Source organism: Oncorhynchus nerka, linkage group LG5 (assembly GCF_034236695.1).
Source record: "Oncorhynchus nerka isolate Pitt River linkage group LG5, Oner_Uvic_2.0, whole genome shotgun sequence".
Taxonomy (NCBI): domain Eukaryota; kingdom Metazoa; phylum Chordata; class Actinopteri; order Salmoniformes; family Salmonidae; genus Oncorhynchus; species Oncorhynchus nerka.
In genome coordinates, this window is record NC_088400.1 from 6,580,523 (window position 1) to 6,601,438 (window position 20,916).

Consider the following 20,916-nt stretch of genomic DNA (forward strand, 5'->3'; position numbering starts at 1 on the left):
ACAGATGTGGCATTTCGAGAAGCTGATTAAACAGCATGATCATTACATAGGCGCACCTTATGCTGCCGACAAGATAATGTCCACTCTAAAATGTGCTGTTTTGATGCACACCACAAATGTCTCAAATTTTGAGAGAGTTTAAAATTGGCATGCTGACGGCAGGAATCCACCTGAGCTGTTGCAAGTTTTTTATTGTCTGTTAATAATTTTGTTTAGTATATTTTACCTCTTTTATGTTTGTGGGATTGGAGAAGAAAGTTGACGAGTTAAGGCTAACCGACAGGCTCACCATTTAACTCAAAGCCCAGCCTCGCTGACGCTATGCTATTTTCCAGATTTATTTTGGTTGTTGACCACATTATTTCTCTCTGGCCCCCGTTGATTTAAGTCACTAATCATACAAGGGTAAAAAAAACTCTATTACTTTTGTTATATTATTTGACCTATTGGTTAAAAGGTGTTTTTGATTGGATACCCTACATAGCCTACTGTTAGAACCCCATAGTTGTGTAGCTTCTACTAGTTCCTGCCTAAACCACCACCACCTGGATCTAGAAGCACTGCTGTGTACATGGTTTTTCCTCCGCTATTTTTTAAAATAAAATTATGTGTTTAAAAAAAAAAAAAACTCTTCTCCCTTCCACAGACTCTGTACACGTATCCAGAAAACTGGAGAGCCTTCAAGGCTCAGATTGCAGCCCAGTACAGCGGTGCCCGCCTCAAGGTACTACACGTTTAAACCTGCCTTCATCATATGTCTTTTTTCTTATTGTCCTGTGTTTTGTTGTTAAATGATGTATTTATATATATTTTTTTTTTTACTGAGGCTGTAAGGATGACAAACTAACTCTGTTTACACAGGCAGACCAATTCTGATCTTTTTCCCACTAATTGGTCATTTGACCAATCAGCTATTTTGTCCATAATTGGGAGAGAAAAAAAGAAAGAGAAATCAGAATTGGGCTGCCTGAGTAAACGCAGTCTAATTTTCCCTTTAGGATGAATTAAGTATCATCTGGTCTCTCTTAAGGTGGCCAGCAGCACCCCCGCCTTCACCTTCGGACAGACAAACCGTACCCCTGCCTTCCTCAACAACTTCCCCTTGGGCAAGGTGAGTTTCAGCATCCCCTTTTGTAATGAGATGCGTCTTAAATGGGTACCCTATTCCCTACACAGTGCACTACTTTACCAGGACCCTATATAGGTAATAGGGTGCGACTTGGTATATGGTTTCCATGGTTTCCTATTTAGTCATTTAGCAGACGCGCTTATCCAGAGCAACTTACAGGAGCAGTTGGGAGTTAAGTGCCTTGCTCAAGGGCACAACGACAGATTTTTCACCTAGTCACCTCGGGGATTTGAACCTGCGACTTTTCCGTTACTGGCCCACCGCTAGGCTACCTGCTTTACTGTGTACACATCCTTGAACTTGGACGATAATATTTTGTATTGTCTGTGGTTGTAGGCTTATATTCCTAAAAATAGTTTGTATGATGCAATGATGATGATTTTTTTGAATTTCTTCACCTGAAATAATAATGAAGTTTTATTGAGCTTTTTAACCCTGAGCATCAGACGTAAACAGACTGTTAACGTAGCCTGATCCCAGATCTGCTGTCATATCTACTCCTCGTCGTGCCAAACACGGCAAGGTGTGGCACGATGGCACAGACTGGTGCCCAAGCTAGATTGAACATGAGTTTCATATCGATGCTGGATTTTCCCATAAAGAAAACAAAATGGTTGTTGTCGCCCGTCTAGGTACAGGTGTTGAAAACGGACTCAAACTAATCCAAATAAATGACTGAATTTTTGTTTTTACTGTCCCCCTCAACAGGTTCCAGCTTTTCAGGGCGATGACGGCTTCTGTCTTTTCGAGAGTAATGCCATTGCTCACTACCGTAAGTCTGTTTCACATCCCATCTTTTTCAGGGGTTCGTCCCAAATGGCACCCAATCCTCTACATACAATAGTGCACTATCTTTGACCGGAGGCCATAGGGTAGTGCACACCATAGGGAATATGGTGTCGTTATGGACTCTAGCCCCTCTGCATTTTATGTGGACTGAAAGTGTCCGAAGATTAATTCAGAGATGCAAACTAGTCACCTTTTGGCCAAATGTACAGGTTTGAATCCAAAATAGGTGACCTATGTTATTTGTGTAGAAGTTTTTTTGGGGGTGGATCACTACTGGTTGTAAGGGGGGTTGGATCACTACTGGCTTTAAGGGGGTTGGATCACTACTGGCTTTAAGGGGGTTGGATCACTACTGGCTTTAAGGGGGGTTGGATCACTACTGGCTTTAAGGGGGTTGGCTCACTACTGGCTTTAAGGGGGTTGGATCACTACTGGCTTTAAGGGGGGTTGGATCACTACTGGCTTTAAGGGGGGTTGGATCACTACTGGCTTTAAGGGGGTTGGATCACTACTGGCTTGAAAGGGGGGGTTGGATCACTACTGGCTTTAAGGGGGTTAGATCACTACTGGCTTTAAGGGGGTTGGATCACTACTGGCTTTAAGGGGGTTGGATCACTACTGGCTTTAAGGGGGTTGGATCACTACTGGCTTTAAGGGGGTTGGCTCACTACTGGCTTTAAGGGGGTTGGATCACTACTGGCTTTAAGGGGGTTGGATCACTACTGGCTTTAAGGGGGTTGGCTCACTACTGGCTTTAAGGGGGGGTTGGATCACTACTGGCTTTAAGGGGGGTTGGATCACTACTGGCTGAAAGGGGGGGGTTGGATCACTACTGGCTGTATGTGAATGAGTGATGAGTGTTTGGAGCAATACTGGCTGTATCCAAGGCTCAGCCAATCGTTTTACAGAACAGAATGCAGCACGTGACTGAAGAGAGATGAGACGACCAACCTACTATTTACAGCATCAGCCTGCGCTCTGAAAGACAGTTTGCCAGTTAACTTTACAGCAGCGCGTCCCCTGAACCATAACGAAGAGGTACTGTAGGTCAGAAGCCTGCGCTCTGAAAGACAGTTTGCCAGTTAACCTTACAGCAGCGCGTCCCCTGAACCATAACGAAGAGGTACTGTAGGTCAGAAGCCTGCGCTCTGAAAGACAGTTTGCCAGTTAACCTTACAGCAGCGCGTCCCCTGAACCATAACGAAGAGGTACTGTAGGTCAGAAGCCTGCGCTCTGAAAGACAGTTTGCCAGTTAACTTACAGCGCGTCCCCCTGAACCATAAGAAGAGGTACTGTAAGGTCAGGAAGCCTGCGCTCTGAAAGACAGTTTGCCAGTTAACCTTACAGCGGCGCGTCCCTGAACCATAACGAAGAGGTACTGTAGGTCAGAAGCCTGCGCTCTGAAAGACAGTTTGCCAGTTAACCTTACAGCGGTGCGTCCCCTGAACCATAACGAAGAGGTACTGTAGGTCAGAAGCCTGCGCTCTGAAAGACAGTTTGCCAGTTAACCTTACAGCAGCGCGTCCCCTGAACCATAACGAAGAGGTACTGTAGGTCAGAAGCCTGCGCTCTGAAAGACAGTTTGCCAGTTAACCTTACAGCAGCGCGTCCCCTGAACCATAACGAAGAGGTACTGTAGGTCAGAAGCCTGCGCTCTGAAAGACAGTTTGCCAGTTAACCTTACAGCAGCGCGTCCCCTGAACCATAAGCCTGCGCTCTGAAAGAGGTACTGTAGGTCAGAAGCCTGCGCTCTGAAAGACAGTTTGCCAGTTAACCTTACAGCAGCGCGTCCCCTGAACCATAACGAAGAGGTACTGTAGGTCAGAAGCCTGCGCTCTGAAAGACAGTTTGCCAGTTAACTTACAGCGGTGCGTCCCCTGAACCATAACGAAGAGGTACTGTACGTCAGAAGCCTGACCACGGAGACGGGGGGTGAGGTGATCAAATAAAATAAAATGTATTTATATAGCCCTTCGTACATCAGCTGATATCTCAAAGTGCTGTACAGAAACCCAGCCTAAAACTCCAAACAGCAAGCAATGCAGGTGTAGAAGCACGGTGATGAAGCAGTACTTCATGACATTCGTAGCATTGTGAAGTATCTTGCTAGCGGGATCGAATTCTCCGTTAGCTAGCCAGAGAAATGTTGAGCAACATTAGCCAACTTATTAAATAATAGAGTTTATGGTGTGAAAATTAGCAGGCTCATAAAGTCAAGACCGCTAACGTTACAACATCAGATGAGCTGACGTTAGTAACCTAACCAATTCAATATAGTATTAACTGGTATACGACTCCTTGCCGTTCCTCAAGTTGTAACGTGTTAGTTGCTTACTGGACCCTGGAAATCGGTGTGAAATGGTAACGAACTAACTACTATCTGTGAACTGATGTTTTCCCTCTAAAGTATGTGGTTCATTTTCAGAATGCGAGAATTGGGTGAAAATTAGTTGTTGCTTGTTAAACAGGTGGATTCGGGGATGAAGTGTAGCTGGGCCTGGTTTAACAGGTGGATTCGGGGATGAAGTGTAGCTGGGCCTGGTTTAACAGGTGGATTCGGGGATGAAGTGTAGCTGGGCCTGGTTTAACAGGTGGATTCGGGGATGAAGTGTAGCTGGGCCTGGTTTAACAGGTGGATTCAGGGATGAAGTGTAGCTGGGCCTGGTTTAACAGGTGGATTCAGGGATGAAGTGTAGCTGGGCCTGGTTTAACAGGTGGATTCAGGGATGAAGTGTAGCTGGGCCTGGTTTAACAGGTGGATTCGGGGATGAAGTGTAGCTGGGCCTGGTTTAACAGGTGGATTCGGGGATGAAGTGTAGCTGGACCTGGTTTAACAGGTGCATTCGGGGATGAAGTGTAGCTGGACCTGGTTTAAACTGGAAGCGGCTATAGAGGTGAAAGAAACACCACACACTTTCCATCTTTCTCAATACAGGTGTTACTCTGCCTGAAAGAGATCAATTATGCCATCAAACGGTCTCATTCATGGGGCGGCAGGGTAGCCTAGTGGTTAGAGCGTTGGGCCTGTAACTGAAAGGTTGCTAGATTGAATCACCGAGCTGACAAAGTAGAAATCTGTTGTTCTGTCCCTGAACAAGGCAGTTAACCCACTGTTCTCCGGTAGGCCGTCGTTGTAAATAAGAATTTGTTCTTAACTGACTTGCCTCGTTAAATAAAGGTAAAATAAAACATTTCTCTGCTGGCACATTGTAGAACAGATGTCCACAGGCAGAACGTGTACAATGTAATAACCTGCAGTGTAGCCCAAAGATATGGTTTTAGTTGTGTTGAACTTGACAGTAACACCTGAGAGTGAGGAGGATTATTCCATGTTTTACTCAGTGAATGTTATTTTTCCACACATGAAGCCTTGTGCACTTGATCGACGTCTACTATCGTGGCCACTAGAATAGAACAAAAATAGAATCCCCGTTCTGTTTCATTCTATTTCTACTTTAAGATGTTTTTCCCCAAGTGCAATATTTACATGTGTGGTCACAAGCGTTCTATTATAAAGGCTGTCATGGTAACCAGCGTACTATTATAAAGGCTGTCATGGTAACCAGCGTACTATGGCTGTCATGGTAACCAGCGTACTATTATAAAGGCTGTCATGGTAACCAGCGTACTATTATAAAGGCTGTCATGGTAACCAGCGTACTATTATAAAGGCTGTCATGGTAACTGCAATATCAGTGTTTTGTTTATTTCTCAAGACTTGAGTGTCATTTTGCAGTAAAGTCTAGGCAACAAATAACATTGGATTGCCGTCGTTACATTCTTTTTGTTGCTGTGAGTCAGATTCACATGAACCACTTTTTATTTGACACACCGAGACTAATCATGTTAGATGATATTCTTTGTTTAATTAGTTAACCTTCATTTCACCCTAGCAGGGGATTTTGTCTTTTGCATGTTTCAGTGAAACCATTTTTGGCCCTCAGCAGTTTCCGTCCCTGTGAATTGTTTTGGTCTTTTTAAGACAAGGGTGGCCAGCTACCCTCCTCCATAGCAGAAAACCTACAGGAGGGTATCTCTCCAGGAACAGGGGTGGCCAGCTACCCTCCTCCATAGCAGAAAACCTACAGGAGGGTATCTCTCCAGGAACAGGGGTGGCCAGCTACCCTCCTCCATAGCAGAAAACCTACAGGAGGGTATCTCTCCAGGAACAGGGGTGGCCAGCTACCCTCCTCCATAGCAGAAAACCTACAGGAGGGTATCTCTCCAGGAACAGGGGTGGCCAGCTACCCTCCTCCATAGCAGAAAACCTACAGGAGGGTATCTCTCCAGGAACAGGGGTGGCCAGCTACCCTCCTCCATAGCAGAAAACCTACAGGAGGGTATCTCTCCAGGAACAGGGGTGGCCAGCTACCCTCCTCCATAGCAGAAAACCTACAGGAGGGTATCTCTCCAGGAACAGGGGTGGCCAGCTACCCTCCTCCATAGCAGAAAACCTACAGGAGGGTATCTCTCCAGGAACAGGGGTGGCCAGCTACCCTCCTCCATAGCAGAAAACCTACAGGAGGGTATCTCTCCAGGAACAGGGGTGGCCAGCTACCCTCCTCCATAGCAGCCCTCATACAGGGTTTGGTTTCCAGCTGTCCTAGTTGAACACCCGATTCTACTAATCAGCTGACAATCATGGACTTGGTTGGTTGCATTGGGTGTTTAGGGCTGCTGCCCTGTTCTTCTCCTGTACACTTATTTTCTCAAGTGGATTAAACAAGGTTGGAGAATTGAGACTGTTTAGGCTCTGTCCTCTCTCTCCCTGTGGTGTCCTCTCTCTCCCTGTGGTGTCCTCTCTCTCCCTGTGGTGTCCTCTCTCTCCCTGTGGTGTCCTCTCTCTCCCTGTGGTGTCCTCTCTCTCCCTGTGGTGTCCTCTCTCTCCCTGTGGTGTCCTCTCTCTCCCTGTGGTGTCCTCTCTCTCCCTGTGGTGTCCTCTCTCTCCCTGTGGTGTCCTCTCTCTCTCCCTGTGGTGTCCTCTCTCTCCCTGTGGTGTCCTCTCTCTCTCCCTGTGGTGTCCTCTCTCTCCCTGTGGTGCCCTCTCTCTCCCTGTGGTGTCCTCTCTCTCCCTGTGGTGTCCTCTCTCTCTCCCTGTGGTGTCCTCTCTCTCCCTGTGGTGTCCTCTCTCTCTCCCTGTGGTGTCCTCTCTCTCCCTGTGGTGTCCTCTCTCTCTCCCTGTGGTGCCCTCTCTCTCCCTGTGGTGTCCTCTCTCTCCCTGTGGTGTCCTCTCTCTCTCTGTGGTGTCCTCTCTCTCTCTGTGGTGTCCTCTCTCTCCCTGTGGTGTCCTCTCTCTCCCTGTGGTGTCCTCTCTCTCCCTGTGGTGTCCTCTCTCTCCCTGTGGTGCCCTCTCTCTCCCTGTGGTGTCCTCTCTCTCTCTGTGGTGTCCTCTCTCTCCCTGTGGTGTCCTCTCTCTCTCCCTGTGGTGTCCTCTCTCTCCCTGTGGTGTCCTCTCTCTCCCTGTGGTGTCCTCTCTCTCCCTGTGGTGTCCTCTCTCTCCCTGTGGTGTCCTCTCTCTCCCTGTGGTGTCCTCTCTCTCCCTGTGGTGTCCTCTCTCCCTGTGGTGTCCTCTCTCTCTCCCTGTGGTGTCCTCTCTCTCCCTGTGGTGTCCTCTCTCTCCCTGTGGTGTCCTCTCTCTCCCTGTGGTGTCCTCTCTCCATGTGGTGCCCTCTCTCTCCCTGTGGTGTCCTCTCTCTCCCTGTGGTGCCCTCTCTCTCCCTGTGGTGTCCTCTCTCTCCCTGTGGTGCCCTCCCTCTCTCCCTGTGGTGCCCTCTCTCTCCCTGTGGTGTCCTCTCTCTCCCTGTGGTGTCCTCTCTCTCCCTGTGGTGTCCTCTCTCTCCCTGTGGTGTCCTCTCTCTCCCTGTGGTGTCCTCTCTCTCCCTGTGGTGTCCTCTCTCTCCCTGTGGTGTCCCTCTCTCCCTGTGGTGTCCTCTCTCTCCCTGTGGTGTCCTCTCTCTCCCTGTGGTGTCCTCTCTCTCCCTGTGGTGTCCTCTCTCTCCCTGTGGTGTCCTCTCTCTCCCTGTGGTGTCCTCTCTCTCCCTGTGGTGTCCTCTCTCTCCCTGTGCTGTCCTCTCTCTCTCCCTGTGGTGTCTGGCTCTGCCCTCTCTCCCTGTGGTGTCTGGCTCTGTCCTCTCTCTCCCTGTGGTGTCTGGCTCTGTCCTCTCTCTCTCCCTGTGGTGTCTGGCTCTGCCCTCTCTCTCCCTGTGGTGTCTGGCTCTGCCCTCTCTCTCCCTGTGGTGTCTGGCTCTGCCCTCTCTCTCCCTGCGGTGTCTGGCTCTGTCCTCTCTCTCTCCCTGCGGTGTCTGGCTCTGCCCTCTCTCTCTCCCTGTGGTGTCTGGCTCTGTCCTCTCTCTCTCCCTGTGGTGTCTGGCTCTGCCCTCTCTCTCCCTGTGGTGTCTGGCTCTGCCCTCTCTCTCCCTGTGCTGTCCTCTCTCTCTCCCTGTGGTGTCCTCTCTCTCCCTGTGGTGTCTGGCTCTGCCCTCTCTCTCCCTGTGGTGTCCTCTCTCTCCCTGTGGTGTCTGGCTCTGTCCTCTCTCTCTCCCTGTGGTGTCTGGCTCTGTCCTCTCTCTCCCTGTGGTGTCTGGCTCTGTCCTCTCTCTCTCCCTGTGGTGTCTGGCTCTGCCCTCTCTCTCCCTGTGGTGTCTGGCTCTGTCCTCTCTCTCCCTGTGGTGTCTGGCTCTGTCCTCTCTCTCCCTGTGGTGTCTGGCTCTGCCCTCTCTCTCCCTGTGGTGTCTGGCTCTGCCCTCTCTCTCCCTGTGGTGTCTGGCTCTGCCCTCTCTCTCTCCCTGTGGTGTCTGGCTCTGCCCTCTCTCTCTCCCTGTGGTGTCTGGCTCTGCCCTCTCTCTCTCCCTGTGGTGTCTGGCTCTGCCCCTCTCTCTCCCTGTGGTGTCTGGCTCTGCCCTCTCTCTCCCTGTGGTGTCTGGCTCTGCCCTCTCTCTCCCTGTGGTGTCTGGCTCTGTCCTCTCTCTCTCCCTGTGGTGTCTGGCTCTGCCCTCTCTCTCCCTGTGGTGTCTGGCTCTGCCCTCTCTCTCCCTGTGGTGTCTGGCTCTGCCCTCTCTCTCCCTGTGGTGTCTGGCTCTGCCCTCTCTCTCCCTGTGGTGTCTGGCTCTGCCCTCTCTCTCCCTGTGGTGTCTGGCTCGGTCCTCTCTCACTCCCTGTGGTGTCTGGCTCTGCCCTCTCTCTCTCCCTGTGGTGTCTGGCTCTGTCTCTCTCTCTCCCTGTGGTGTCTGGCTCTGCCCCTCTCTCTCCCTGTGGTGTCTGGCTCTGCCCTCTCTCTCCCTGTGGTGTCTGGCTCTGTCCTCTCTCTCCCTGTGGTGTCCTCTCTCTCTCCCTGTGGTGTCTGGCTCTGTCCTCTCTCTCTCCCTGTGGTGTCTGGCTCTGTCCTCTCTCTCTCCCTGTGGTGTCTGGCTCTGTCCTCTCTCTCTCCCTGTGGTGTCTGGCTCTGCCCTCTCTCTCCCTGTGGTGTCTGGCTCTGTCCTCTCTCTCCCTGTGGTGTCCTCTCTCTCTCCCTGTGGTGTCTGGCTCTGTCCTCTCTCTCTCCCTGTGGTGTCTGGCTCTGTCCTCTCTCTCTCCCTGTGGTGTCTGGCTCTGTCCTCTCTCTCCCTGTGGTGTCTGGCTCTGCCCTCTCTCTCCCTGTGGTGTCTGGCTCTGCCCTCTCTCTCCCTGTGGTGTCTGGCTCTGCCCTCTCTCTCTCCCTGTGGTGTCTGGCTCTGCCCTCTCTCTCTCCCTGTGGTGTCTGGCTCTGCCCTCTCTCTCTCCCTGTGGTGTCTGGCTCTGCCCTCTCTCTCTCCCTGTGGTGTCTGGCTCTGCCCTCTCTCTCTCCCTGTGGTGTCTGGCTCTGCCCTCTCTCTCCCTGTGGTGTCTGGCTCTGCCCTCTCTCTCTCCCTGTGGTGTCTGGCTCTGCCCTCTCTCTCCCTGTGGTGTCTGGCTCTGCCCTCTCTCTCCCTGTGGTGTCTGGCTCTGCCCTCTCTCTCCCTGTGGTGTCTGGCTCTGCCCTCTCTCTCCCTGTGGTGTCTGGCTCGGTCCTCTCTCACTCCCTGTGGTGTCTGGCTCTGCCCTCTCTCTCTCCCTGTGGTGTCTGGCTCTGTCCTCTCTCTCTCCCTGTGGTGTCTGGCTCTGCCCTCTCTCTCTCCCTGTGGTGTCTGGCTCTGTCCTCTCTCTCTCCCTGTGGTGTCTGGCTCTGCCCTCTCTCTCTCCCTGTGGTGTCTGGCTCTGCCCTCTCTCTCCCTGTGGTGTCTGGCTCTGTCCTCTCTCTCCCTGTGGTGTCCTCTCTCTCTCCCTGTGGTGTCTGGCTCTGTCCTCTCTCTCTCCCTGTGGTGTCTGGCTCTGTCCTCTCTCTCTCCCTGTGGTGTCTGGCTCTGTCCTCTCTCTCTCCCTGTGGTGTCTGGCTCTGCCCTCTCTCTCCCTGTGGTGTCTGGCTCTGTCCTCTCTCTCCCTGTGGTGTCCTCTCTCTCTCCCTGTGGTGTCTGGCTCTGTCCTCTCTCTCTCCCTGTGGTGTCTGGCTCTGTCCTCTCTCTCTCCCTGTGGTGTCTGGCTCTGTCCTCTCTCTCCCTGTGGTGTCTGGCTCTGCCCTCTCTCTCCCTGTGGTGTCTGGCTCTGCCCTCTCTCTCCCTGTGGTGTCTGGCTCTGCCCCCTCTCTCTCCCTGTGGTGTCTGGCTCTGCCCTCTCTCTCTCCCTGTGGTGTCTGGCTCTGCCCTCTCTCTCTCCCTGTGGTGTCTGGCTCTGCCCTCTCTCTCTCCCTGTGGTGTCTGGCTCTGCCCTCTCTCTCTCCCTGTGGTGTCTGGCTCTGCCCTCTCTCTCCCTGTGGTGTCTGGCTCTGCCCTCTCTCTCTCCCTGTGGTGTCTGGCTCTGCCCTCTCTCTCCCTGTGGTGTCTGGCTCTGCCCTCTCTCTCCCTGTGGTGTCTGGCTCTGCCCTCTCTCTCCCTGTGGTGTCTGGCTCTGCCCTCTCTCTCCCTGTGGTGTCTGGCTCGGTCCTCTCTCACTCCCTGTGGTGTCTGGCTCTGCCCTCTCTCTCTCCCTGTGGTGTCTGGCTCTGTCCTCTCTCTCTCCCTGTGGTGTCTGGCTCTGCCCTCTCTCTCTCCCTGTGGTGTCTGGCTCTGCCCTCTCTCTCCCTGTGGTGTCTGGCTCGGTCCTCTCTCACTCCCTGTGGTGTCTGGCTCTGTCCTCTCTCTCTCCCTTGTGTGTCTGGCTCTGCCCTCTCTCTCTCCCTGTGGTGTCTGGCTCTGTCCTCTCTCTCTCCCTGTGGTGTCTGGCTCTGTCCTCTCTCTCTCCCTGTGGTGTCTGGCTCTGTCCTCTCTCTCTCCCTGTGGTGTCTGGCTCTGTCCTCTCTCTCTCCCTGTGGTGTCTGGCTCTGCCCTCTCTCACTCCCTGTGGTGTCTGGCTCTGTCCTCTCTCTCTCCCTGTGGTGTCTGGCTCTGTCCTCTCTCTCTCCCTGTGGTGTCTGGCTCTGCCCTCTCTCTCCCTGTGGTGTCTGGCTCTGCCCTCTCTCTCCCTGTGGTGTCTGGCTCTGCCCTCTCTCTCTCCCTGTGGTGTCTGGCTCTGCCCTCTCTCTCTCCCTGTGGTGTCTGGCTCTGTCCTCTCTCTCTCCCTGTGGTGTCTGGCTCTGTCCTCTCTCTCTCCCTGTGGTGTCTGGCTCTGTCCTCTCTCTCTCCCTGTGGTGTCTGGCTCTGTCCTCTCTCTCTCCCTGTGGTGCCCTCTCTCTCCCTGTGGTGTCCTCTCTCTCCCTGTGGTGTCCTCTCTCTCTCTGTGGTGTCCTCTCTCTCTCTGTGGTGTCCTCTCTCTCCCTGTGGTGTCCTCTCTCTCCCTGTGGTGCCCTCTCTCTCCCTGTGGTGTCCTCTCTCTCTCTGTGGTGTCCTCTCTCTCCCTGTGGTGTCCTCTCTCTCCCTGTGGTGTCCTCTCTCTCCCTGTGGTGTCCTCTCTCTCCCTGTGGTGTCCTCTCTCTCCCTGTGGTGTCCTCTCTCCCTGTGGTGTCCTCTCTCTCCCTGTGGTGTCCTCTCTCTCCCTGTGGTGTCCTCTCTCTCCCTGTGGTGTCCTCTCTCTCCCTGTGGTGTCCTCTCTCTCCCTGTGGTGTCCTCTCTCTCCCTGTGGTGTCCTCTCTCTCCCTGTGGTGTCCTCTCTCTCCCTGTGGTGTCCTCTCTCTCCCTGTGGTGCCCTCTCTCTCCCTGTGGTGTCCTCTCTCCCTGTGGTGTCCTCTCTCTCTCCCTGTGGTGTCCTCTCTCTCCCTGTGGTGTCCTCTCTCTCCCTGTGGTGTCCTCTCTCTCCCTGTGGTGTCCTCTCTCTCCCTGTGGTGTCCTCTCTCTCCCTGTGGTGTCCTCTCTCTCCCTGTGGTGTCCTCTCTCTCCCTGTGGTGTCCTCTCTCTCCCTGTGGTGTCCTCTCTCTCTCCCTGTGGTGTCCTCTCTCTCCCTGTGGTGTCCTCTCTCTCCCTGTGGTGTCCTCTCTCTCCCTGTGGTGTCCTCTCTCTCCATGTGGTGCCCTCTCTCTCCCTGTGGTGTCCTCTCTCTCCCTGTGGTGTCCTCTCTCTCTCTGTGGTGTCCTCTCTCTCTCTGTGGTGTCCTCTCTCTCCCTGTGGTGTCCTCTCTCTCCCTGTGGTGTCCTCTCTCTCCCTGTGGTGCCCTCTCTCTCCCTGTGGTGTCCTCTCTCTCCCTGTGGTGTCCTCTCTCTCCCTGTGGTGTCCTCTCTCTCCCTGTGGTGTCTCTCTCTCCCTGTGGTGTCCTCTCTCTCCCTGTGGTGTCCTCTCTCTCCCTGTGGTGTCCTCTCTCTCCCTGTGGTGTCCTCTCTCTCCCTGTGGTGTCCTCTCTCTCCCTGTGGTGTCCTCTCTCTCCCTGTGGTGTCCTCTCTCTCCCTGTGGTGTCCTCTCTCTCCCTGTGGTGTCCTCTCTCTCCCTGTGGTGCCCTCTCTCTCCCTGTGGTGTCCTCTCTCTCCCTGTGGTGCCCTCTCTCTCCCTGTGGTGCCCTCTCTCTCCCTGTGGTGCCCTCTCTCTCCCTGTGGTGCCCTCTCTCTCCCTGTGGTGCCCTCTCTCTCCCTGTGGTGCCCTCTCTCTCCCTGTGGTGCCCTCTCTCTCCCTGTGGTGTCCTCTCTCTCCCTGTGGTGTCCTCTCTCTCCCTGTGGTGTCCTCTCTCTCCCTGTGCTGTCCTCTCTCTCTCCCTGTGGTGTCTGGCTCTGCCCTCTCTCTCCCTGTGGTGTCTGGCTCTGTCCTCTCTCTCCCTGTGGTGTCTGGCTCTGTCCTCTCTCTCTCCCTGTGGTGTCTGGCTCTGCCCTCTCTCTCCCTGTGGTGTCTGGCTCTGCCCTCTCTCTCCCTGTGGTGTCTGGCTCTGCCCTCTCTCTCCCTGCGGTGTCTGGCTCTGTCCTCTCTCTCTCCCTGCGGTGTCTGGCTCTGTCCTCTCTCTCTCCCTGTGGTGTCTGGCTCTGCCCTCTCTCTCTCCCTGTGGTGTCTGGCTCTGTCCTCTCTCTCTCCCTGTGGTGTCTGGCTCTGCCCTCTCTCTCCCTGTGGTGTCTGGCTCTGCCCTCTCTCTCCCTGTGCTGTCCTCTCTCTCTCCCTGTGGTGTCCTCTCTCTCCCTGTGGTGTCTGGCTCTGCCCTCTCTCTCCCTGTGGTGTCCTCTCTCTCCCTGTGGTGTCTGGCTCTGTCCTCTCTCTCTCCCTGTGGTGTCTGGCTCTGTCCTCTCTCTCTCCCTGTGGTGTCTGGCTCTGTCCTCTCTCTCTCCCTGTGGTGTCTGGCTCTGCCCTCTCTCTCCCTGTGGTGTCTGGCTCTGTCCTCTCTCTCCCTGTGGTGTCTGGCTCTGTCCTCTCTCTCCCTGTGGTGTCTGGCTCTGCCCTCTCTCTCCCTGTGGTGTCTGGCTCTGCCCTCTCTCTCCCTGTGGTGTCTGGCTCTGCCCTCTCTCTCTCCCTGTGGTGTCTGGCTCTGCCCTCTCTCTCTCCCTGTGGTGTCTGGCTCTGCCCTCTCTCTCTCCCTGTGGTGTCTGGCTCTGCCCTCTCTCTCTCCCTGTGGTGTCTGGCTCTGCCCTCTCTCTCCCTGTGGTGTCTGGCTCTGCCCTCTCTCTCCCTGTGGTGTCTGGCTCTGTCCTCTCTCTCTCCCTGTGGTGTCTGGCTCTGCCCTCTCTCTCCCTGTGGTGTCTGGCTCTGCCCTCTCTCTCCCTGTGGTGTCTGGCTCTGCCCTCTCTCTCCCTGTGGTGTCTGGCTCTGCCCTCTCTCTCCCTGTGGTGTCTGGCTCGGTCCTCTCTCACTCCCTGTGGTGTCTGGCTCTGCCCTCTCTCTCTCCCTGTGGTGTCTGGCTCTGTCCTCTCTCTCTCCCTGTGGTGTCTGGCTCTGCCCTCTCTCTCTCCCTGTGGTGTCTGGCTCTGCCCTCTCTCTCCCTGTGGTGTCTGGCTCTGTCCTCTCTCTCCCTGTGGTGTCCTCTCTCTCTCCCTGTGGTGTCTGGCTCTGTCCTCTCTCTCTCCCTGTGGTGTCTGGCTCTGTCCTCTCTCTCTCCCTGTGGTGTCTGGCTCTGTCCTCTCTCTCTCCCTGTGGTGTCTGGCTCTGCCCTCTCTCTCCCTGTGGTGTCTGGCTCTGTCCTCTCTCTCCCTGTGGTGTCTGGCTCTGTCCTCTCTCTCCCTGTGGTGTCTGGCTCTGTCCTCTCTCTCCCTGTGGTGTCTGGCTCTGCCCTCTCTCTCCCTGTGGTGTCTGGCTCTGCCCTCTCTCTCCCTGTGGTGTCTGGCTCTGCCCTCTCTCTCTCCCTGTGGTGTCTGGCTCTGCCCTCTCTCTCTCCCTGTGGTGTCTGGCTCTGCCCTCTCTCTCTCCCTGTGGTGTCTGGCTCTGCCCTCTCTCTCTCCCTGTGGTGTCTGGCTCTGCCCTCTCTCTCCCTGTGGTGTCTGGCTCTGCCCTCTCTCTCCCTGTGGTGTCTGGCTCTGTCCTCTCTCTCTCCCTGTGGTGTCTGGCTCTGCCCTCTCTCTCCCTGTGGTGTCTGGCTCTGCCCTCTCTCTCCCTGTGGTGTCTGGCTCTGCCCTCTCTCTCCCTGTGGTGTCTGGCTCTGCCCTCTCTCTCCCTGTGGTGTCTGGCTCGGTCCTCTCTCACTCCCTGTGGTGTCTGGCTCTGCCCTCTCTCTCTCCCTGTGGTGTCTGGCTCTGTCCTCTCTCTCTCCCTGTGGTGTCTGGCTCTGCCCTCTCTCTCTCCCTGTGGTGTCTGGCTCTGCCCTCTCTCTCCCTGTGGTGTCTGGCTCGGTCCTCTCTCACTCCCTGTGGTGTCTGGCTCTGTCCTCTCTCTCTCCCTTGTGTGTCTGGCTCTGCCCTCTCTCTCTCCCTGTGGTGTCTGGCTCTGTCCTCTCTCTCTCCCTGTGGTTTCTGGCTCTGTCCTCTCTCTCTCCCTGTGGTGTCTGGCTCTGTCCTCTCTCTCTCCCTGTGGTGTCTGGCTCTGCCCTCTCTCACTCCCTGTGGTGTCTGGCTCTGTCCTCTCTCTCTCCCTGTGGTGTCTGGCTCTGTCCTCTCTCTCTCCCTGTGGTGTCTGGCTCTGCCCTCTCTCTCCCTGTGGTGTCTGGCTCTGCCCTCTCTCTCCCTGTGGTGTCTGGCTCTGCCCTCTCTCTCTCCCTGTGGTGTCTGGCTCTGCCCTCTCTCTCTCCCTGTGGTGTCTGGCTCTGTCCTCTCTCTCTCCCTGTGGTGTCTGGCTCTGTCCTCTCTCTCTCCCTGTGGTGTCTGGCTCTGTCCTCTCTCTCTCCCTGTGGTGTCTGGCTCTGTCCTCTCTCTCTCCCTGTGGTGTCTGGCTCTGTCCTCTCTCTCTCCCTGTGGTGTCTGGCTCTGTCCTCTCTCTCTCCCTGTGGTGTCTGGCTCTGTCCTCTCTCTCTCCCTGTGGTGTCTGGCTCTGTCCTCTCTCTCTCCCTGTGGTGTCTGGCTCTGTCCTCTCTCTCTCCCTGTGGTGTCTGGCTCTGTCCTCTCTCTCTCCCTGTGGTGTCTGGCTCTGCCCTCTCTCTCTCCCTGCGGTGTCTGGCTCTGCCCTCTCTCTCTCCCTGTGGTGTCTGGCTCTGTCCTCTCTCTCTCCCTGTGGTGTCTGGCTCTGTCCTCTCTCTCTCCCTGTGGTGTCTGGCTCTGTCCTCTCTCTCTCCCTGTGGTGTCTGGCTCTGCCCTCTCTCTCTCTCCCTGTGGTGTCTGGCGCTGTCCTCTCTCTCTCCCTGTGGTGTCTGGCTCTGTCCTCTCTCTCTCCCTGTGGTGTCTGGCTCTGTCCTCTCTCTCTCCCTGTGGTGTCTGGCTCTGTCCTCTCTCTCTCCCTGTGGTGTCTGGCTCTGCCCTCTCTCTCTCCCTGTGGTGTCTGGCTCTGTCCTCTCTCTCTCCCTGTGGTGTCTGGCTCTGTCCTCTCTCTCTCCCTGTGGTGTCTGGCTCTGCCCTCTCTCTCTCCCTGTGGTGTCTGGCTCTGCCCTCTCTCTCTCCCTGTGGTGTCTGGCTCTGTCCTCTCTCTCTCCCTGTGGTGTCTGGCTCTGTCCTCTCTCTCTCCCTGTGGTGTCTGGCTCTGTCCCTCTCTCTCCCTGTGGTGTCTGGCTCTGCCCTCTCTCTCTCCCTGTGGTGTCTGGCTCTGTCCTCTCTCTCTCCCTGTGGTGTCTGGCTCTGTCCTCTCTCTCTCCCTGTGGTGTCTGGCTCTGTCCTCTCTCTCTCCCTGTGGTGTCTGGCTCTGTCCTCTCTCTCTCCCTGTGGTGTCTGGCTCTGCCCTCTCTCTCTCCCTGTGGTGTCTGGCTCTGCCCTCTCTCTCTCCCTGTGGTGTCTGGCTCTGCCCTCTCTCCCTGTGGTGTCTGGCTCTGCCCTCTCTCTCTCCCTGTGGTGTCTGGCTCTGCCCTCTCTCTCTCCCTGTGGTGTCTGGCTCTGCCCTCTCTCTCTCCCTGTGGTGTCTGGCTCTGCCCTCTCTCCCTGTGGTGTCTGGCTCTGCCCCTCTCTCTCTCCCTGTGGTGTCTGGCTCTGTCCTCTCTCTCTCCCTGTGGTGTCTGGTTCTGCCCTCTCTCTCTCCCTGTGGTGTCTGGCTCTGTCCTCTCTCTCTCCCTGTGGTGTCTGGCTCTGCCCTCTCTCTCTCTCTCTCTGTGATGTTACCTAGAGAGTAGGGTTGGGCTGTGTACCGAGGTATAATTGGAATTACCCACAGGATGGATTTCATAAGCCGTCAAATTTCGTTGAAATAATTTTATTTTGAGTTTTTCGGTAGATTTGAATATTTTGTAGACGCTGCTGAGTAAATACCTGCAGTCTACCTGTGCAACACGCAAGGAGATTAACGACACATCTCATTATTCATTTTTCTTGTCACGTTATTAGTCGTTATGAACCAAAGTTCCCCCAGAACAGCGTGAGCTGGTGAGTCTGTAGTGTTGTTCGTCATATCAGTGAGTCTTGTGTTGTGTGGTGCACCTGAGGTGAAGTCATTCACTACTAAATGTTTCGTATCTTATAACTGTCTTAAGATGTGCTATAGTCTCCAGCTGTGTATTTGGTTTGTTGTTAGTTATCTAAGTGGCTGATTTTAATAAGGAGACACGGGGGGTTCTGCTTTGTTTTCAAAGTCAAAGATCTCTGGATCTGTGCAGCTGCCATATCTCCCCCCTGTGGTTCCCACTAGCGGTACCCCCCCCCCCTGTGGTTCCCACATTTTTTGGGGTTTTGGTTTCAGCACTACACAGTTGATCCAAATAACCAGCTCCTCAGGCTTTGATTATTTGAATCAGCTGTGTAGTGCTGGAACAAAAACATAAAACGTGCTCCCAGGGGTGTGACTGTGTTTAGGAAAACCGTGTGCTAGAGAACAGATGGCTTGAGGCTCTGGTGTGTTTCCTTGGGTTGTAATTATGAGAGGTATTGACATGTTGAATGAACAGAGCTGTCTGTCTAAACTACTGGCTCACGGCTTGGACACCCCATATGCATACCCCACAAGACATGCCTACAAGAGGTCTCTTCACAGTCCCCAAGTTTAGAGCAGACTATGGGAGGCACATAGTCCTACATAGAGCCATGACTACATGGAAATTTATTCCACAGTACTACATAGAGCCATGACTACATGGAACTCTATTCCACAGTACAACATAGAGCCATGACTACATGGAACTCTATTCCACAGTACTACATAGAGCCATGACTACATGGAACTCTATTCCACAGTACTACATAGAGCCATGACTACATGGAACTCTATTCCACAGTTACTACATAGAGCCATGACTACATGGAACTCTATTCCACAGTACAACATAGAGCCATGACTATATGGAACTCTATTCCACAGTACAACATAGAGCCATGACTACATGGAACTCTATTCCACAGTACTACATAGAGCCATGACTACATGGAACTCTATTCCACAGTACAACATAGAGCCATGACTACATGGAACTCTATTCCACAGTACTACATAGAGCCATGACTACATGGAACTCTATTCCACAGTACAACATAGAGCCATGACTACATGGAACTCTATTCCACAGTTACTACATAGAGCCATGACTACATGGAACTCTATTCCACAGTACTACATAGAGCCATGACTACATGGAACTCTATTCCACAGTACTACATAGAGCCATGACTACATGGAACTCTATTCCACAGTTACTACATAGAGCCATGACTACATGGAACTCTATTCCACAGTACTACATAGAGCCATGACTACATGGAACTCTATTCCACAGTACTACATAGAGCCATGACTACATGGAACTCTATTCCACAGTACTACATAGAGCCATGACTACATGGAACTCTATTCCACAGTACTACATAGAGCCATGACTACATGGAACTCTATTCCACAGTACTACATAGAGCCATGACTACATGGAACTCTATTCCACAGTACTACATAGAGCCATGACTACATGGAACTCTATTCCACAGTTACTACATAGAGCCATGACTACATGGAACTCTATTCCACAGTACAACATAGAGCCATGACTACATGGAACTCTATTCCACAGTACAACATAGAGCCATGACTACATGGAACTCTATTCCACAGTACTACATAGAGCCATGACTACATGGAACTCTATTCCACAGTACTACATAGAGCCATGACTACATGGAACTCTATTCCACAGTACAACATAGAGCCATGACTACATGGAACTCTATTCCACAGTACTACATAGAGCCATGACTACATGGAACTCTATTCCACAGTACTACATAGAGCCATGACTACATGTAACTCTATTCCACAGTACTACATAGGTAGGTTTATAACTCAAACCCTGTTCCCAGAGAGCTAACCTCCTGTAGGTTTTTAACTCCAACCCCAGTGCTAACCTGGTTCAGCTTTTCAACCAGCTATTTATTAGAATGATGTGCGTTAGATGAGGGGTGGAGTTAAAACCTACAGGAGGTTAGCTCTCTAGGAACAGGGTTTGAGATAAAAAACCTACAGGAGGTTAGCACTCCAGGAACAGGGTTGGAGTTAAAACCTACAGGAGGTTAGCTATCTAGGAACAGGGTTAGAGTGAAAACCCACAGGATGGTATCTCTCTAGGAACAGGGTTTGAGATAAAACCTACAGGAGGGCATCTCTCCAGGAACAGGGGTGGAGTTAAAACCTACAGGAGGGTTTAGATCCATCCTTATCAGTGGGATTTCTCTGCCACAACACCAGGGTGTTTTATAAAGGAGTACCACTGCAGTGAAAAGCCCTACTGCTAGCATACTGTATCTGGGGGTTTTGATCTGAGATATATACGTCATGACTGGACTTTTCTAAGAAAGGTCATTGGTCTGAAAAGTCCACCAAAGCATTTGGATTCTCACAGCCCTTTGGGACGACATTACCTCGTTAAGACCTGTGCCCACATTCTCACCTTGTGGACTGTCTGTCTTGTCTTCTCCTCCAGTGAGCAATGAGGCCCTGCGTGGCAGCAGTCCCCAGGCCCAGTCCCAGGTGCTTCAGTGGGTAAGCTTCGCTGATGCTGAAATCATCCCTCCAGCCTCTACCTGGGTCTTCCCCACTTTGGGAATCATGCAGTTCAACAAGCAGGTATGTACTGTTATCACTGATGCTATTTCTGCGTTTGTTCCAGGTTCACTGTAGTTAAGTTATGCTGTAGATCAGGTGTGTATTGTAGTTATGCTGTAGATCAGGTGTGGGCAATTCCAATCCTCGAGGGCCTGAATGGTGCCACAGTTTTGCCCCCCAGCTAACACACCTGACTCCCAACAATCACCTAATCAGGATATTCAGTTTAGAATGCAATGTGATTCATCAGCTGTGTTTGCCAGGGACGGAGTAAAAAGTGTGACTCCAATCAGGCCTTCGAGGAGCCCAGCCCTGATTTATATGATTCAATCTTACAACCAGGTTGGAAATGACCTTTTTCTCCACCAGCCACATTAAAAAATCTACCAGCCACTCAGATTTTTCCCAGCAAAAATATTATTTTTTATTATTACTTATTACACCAAAACATATCATTTCTATGTATGTGTTGCCTGACATTACTACATATCTGTCATTAGTCCTGTGGGACATTACTACATATCTGTCATTAGTCCTGTGGGACATTAATATATATATGTCACTAGTCCTGTGGGTTATTACTACATCTCTGTCATTAGTCCTGTGGGTTATTACTACATCTCTGTCATTAGTCCTGTGGGTTATTACTGTGGGACATTACTACATATCTGTCATTAGTCCTGTGGGACATTACTACATATCTGTCACTAGTCCTGTGGGTTATTACTACATCTCTGTCATTAGTCCTGTGGGACATTAATATATATCTGTCATTAGTCCTGGGGGTTATTACTGTAGGACATTAATACATCTCTGTCATTAGTCCTGTGGGACATTAATACATATCTGTCATTAGTCCTGTGGGACATTAATATATATCTGTCATTAGTCCTGTGGGACATTAATACATCTCTGTCATTAGTCCTGTGGGACATTAATACATATATGTCATTAGTCCTGTGGGACATTAATATATATCTGTCATTAGTCCTGTGGGACATTAATATATATCTGTCATTAGTCCTGTGGGACATTACTACATCT

The 20,916-nt window shown here is 52.6% G+C and overlaps 1 protein-coding gene and 1 non-coding gene across 2 annotated transcripts in view; both read left to right on the forward strand.

Annotated features, from left to right (window-relative positions):
- The window catches only part of LOC115118871 (elongation factor 1-gamma-like), a 31,755-nt gene that overhangs the window by 738 nt on the left and 10,101 nt on the right, over positions 1–20,916 (forward strand). The window contains exons 2-5 of the mRNA XM_029647597.2: positions 647–724; positions 1,031–1,111; positions 1,838–1,901; positions 19,751–19,893. Coding sequence (XP_029503457.2) covers positions 647–724; positions 1,031–1,111; positions 1,838–1,901; positions 19,751–19,893 — 366 coding nt within the window. The remainder of the gene's footprint in view (positions 1–646; positions 725–1,030; positions 1,112–1,837; positions 1,902–19,750; positions 19,894–20,916) is intronic.
- On the forward strand, positions 1,494–1,573 carry LOC115118875 (small nucleolar RNA SNORD36). The gene has a single exon (XR_003861915.1). It is a non-coding gene; the product is annotated as a small nucleolar RNA SNORD36 (small nucleolar RNA).